Here is a 1,398-nt window from a genome sequence, read left to right as displayed (position 1 = left end):
CTTCTGCATGCATTGAAGGAGAAACATGCCGCACTAACATCTTGCCCGATAAATTGTTTTTTATTTTCTCTTTTACATAATTAAAAAAATATAATAAGTCAAAACATAATAGTGCAATTATGTATATATACAAATATCAATTCTTTCTCTGACCCACTGACTTTACTGAATTCCTGTATAATAACTATAAGTTATTATACTATGCACACAGTTATGAAGTCTTTACTTTAAACTGAGACAGTTTCTATTATTAAAAACACAAATAGCTCAACCTACATAAATGTTGTGGCGAGGGTCTGCACTTAAGTGCTCTCGTTAGTATAGCATCAGTTATAGGTTATCTCTCTCTCTCTCTCTCTTTATTAAAGACAGTGGTTCATGATGGATAATATTAATGATAATTTCACACTAAGTGATGTCATCAATGGCCCACTGCTAGCTGCTATGTTTGGTACAGAGATGATTGGAGGACTCATAACTAACTCATTAGTACTGATACTCACTGCCTCTCATCTAAAGACTTGGAAGCAACCAACAACCATCTTTCTCTCTAACATGCTCCTCAATAACCTGGTCATTGGGATCTGTATCATTCCTTTTGCTATCATAACAGCTGCTGTGGGTGAGTGGATATTTGGAAGGACAGAAGATGAGAAAGAAACCGTCTGTCAAGTCGTTAGGTGCATTTTCACATTCAGTATCCTTACAGCAACAGAGAGTCTAGTATTATACTATTCTTCTTTGATAGAACCTGGTCCTTGGAATCTTATTTTTACTATCATAACAGCTGCTGTTGGTAAATGTACATTTATAATGTACAAGTAGCTATTTCAATTCTTTCATTGCATTTATACATGTATAATGTATGTATACATGTGTACATGTACTGCAGTGTCTCTATTATAAAAATCTAATTTTTATTGGAATCAGTTCATACTTGCTACACAACATAAGAACATCATAAAAAGTAATAAAATTATATATTATACAGATCACATTATCCAGGGAATAAACAAAGTTGATGATGAAAATGATGGAGTTGCAAAATAAAAGATGAGGTAATTTAAATGTTCACATACATGCATATGTGTACTAGTATACAAATTTTAGTGAAATTGGGAATTACTGCATAAATTTGTAAATTTGAATTTTTACCCAAGGCTATATTATAGCCCATGGTTTTTCTAAAATATGGCTCCAGAATTACCCTAAATTTTTGTTACATTTTCTGATGCACACTGATGTCCTTATGCTGTGTACAAAAATTGAGCTGATTCCAACTTCAATTTTTCAAGTTACAGCCATAATAATTTTGAAAAATACACAAGGCTATTATAGCCCAAAATTTTTTCCAAAAATGGCTCTGAAATCAACTCAAATTTTTATTACATTTTAAAA

At 31.9% G+C, this 1,398-nt stretch overlaps 1 protein-coding gene and 1 long non-coding RNA gene across 2 annotated transcripts; one reads left to right on the top strand and one right to left on the bottom strand.

Annotated features, from left to right (window-relative positions):
• Positions 1 to 53: 53 nt before the first annotated feature.
• On the bottom strand, positions 54 to 318 carry LOC109587581 (uncharacterized). The gene is made up of 2 exons (XR_002187690.1): positions 227 to 318; positions 54 to 184 (listed from the first exon to the last, which is right to left on the bottom strand). It is a non-coding gene; the product is annotated as an uncharacterized LOC109587581 (long non-coding RNA).
• Positions 319 to 381: 63 nt separating this feature from the next.
• LOC105314784 (trace amine-associated receptor 6-like) lies at positions 382 to 796 on the top strand (the record flags this gene model as incomplete). The annotated part of the gene is made up of 1 exon (XM_011409155.1): positions 382 to 796. A coding segment is annotated over exon 1 (415 nt), but the record flags the coding sequence as incomplete, so codon positions are not given.
• Between the last annotated feature and the right edge of the window lie 602 nt (positions 797 to 1,398).

This window comes from Amphimedon queenslandica, unplaced genomic scaffold, assembly GCF_000090795.2.
Source record: "Amphimedon queenslandica unplaced genomic scaffold, v1.1 AMPQUscaffold_12520, whole genome shotgun sequence".
NCBI lineage: Eukaryota > Metazoa > Porifera > Demospongiae > Haplosclerida > Niphatidae > Amphimedon > Amphimedon queenslandica.
This window is presented reverse-complemented; position numbering and strand designations above follow the sequence as displayed.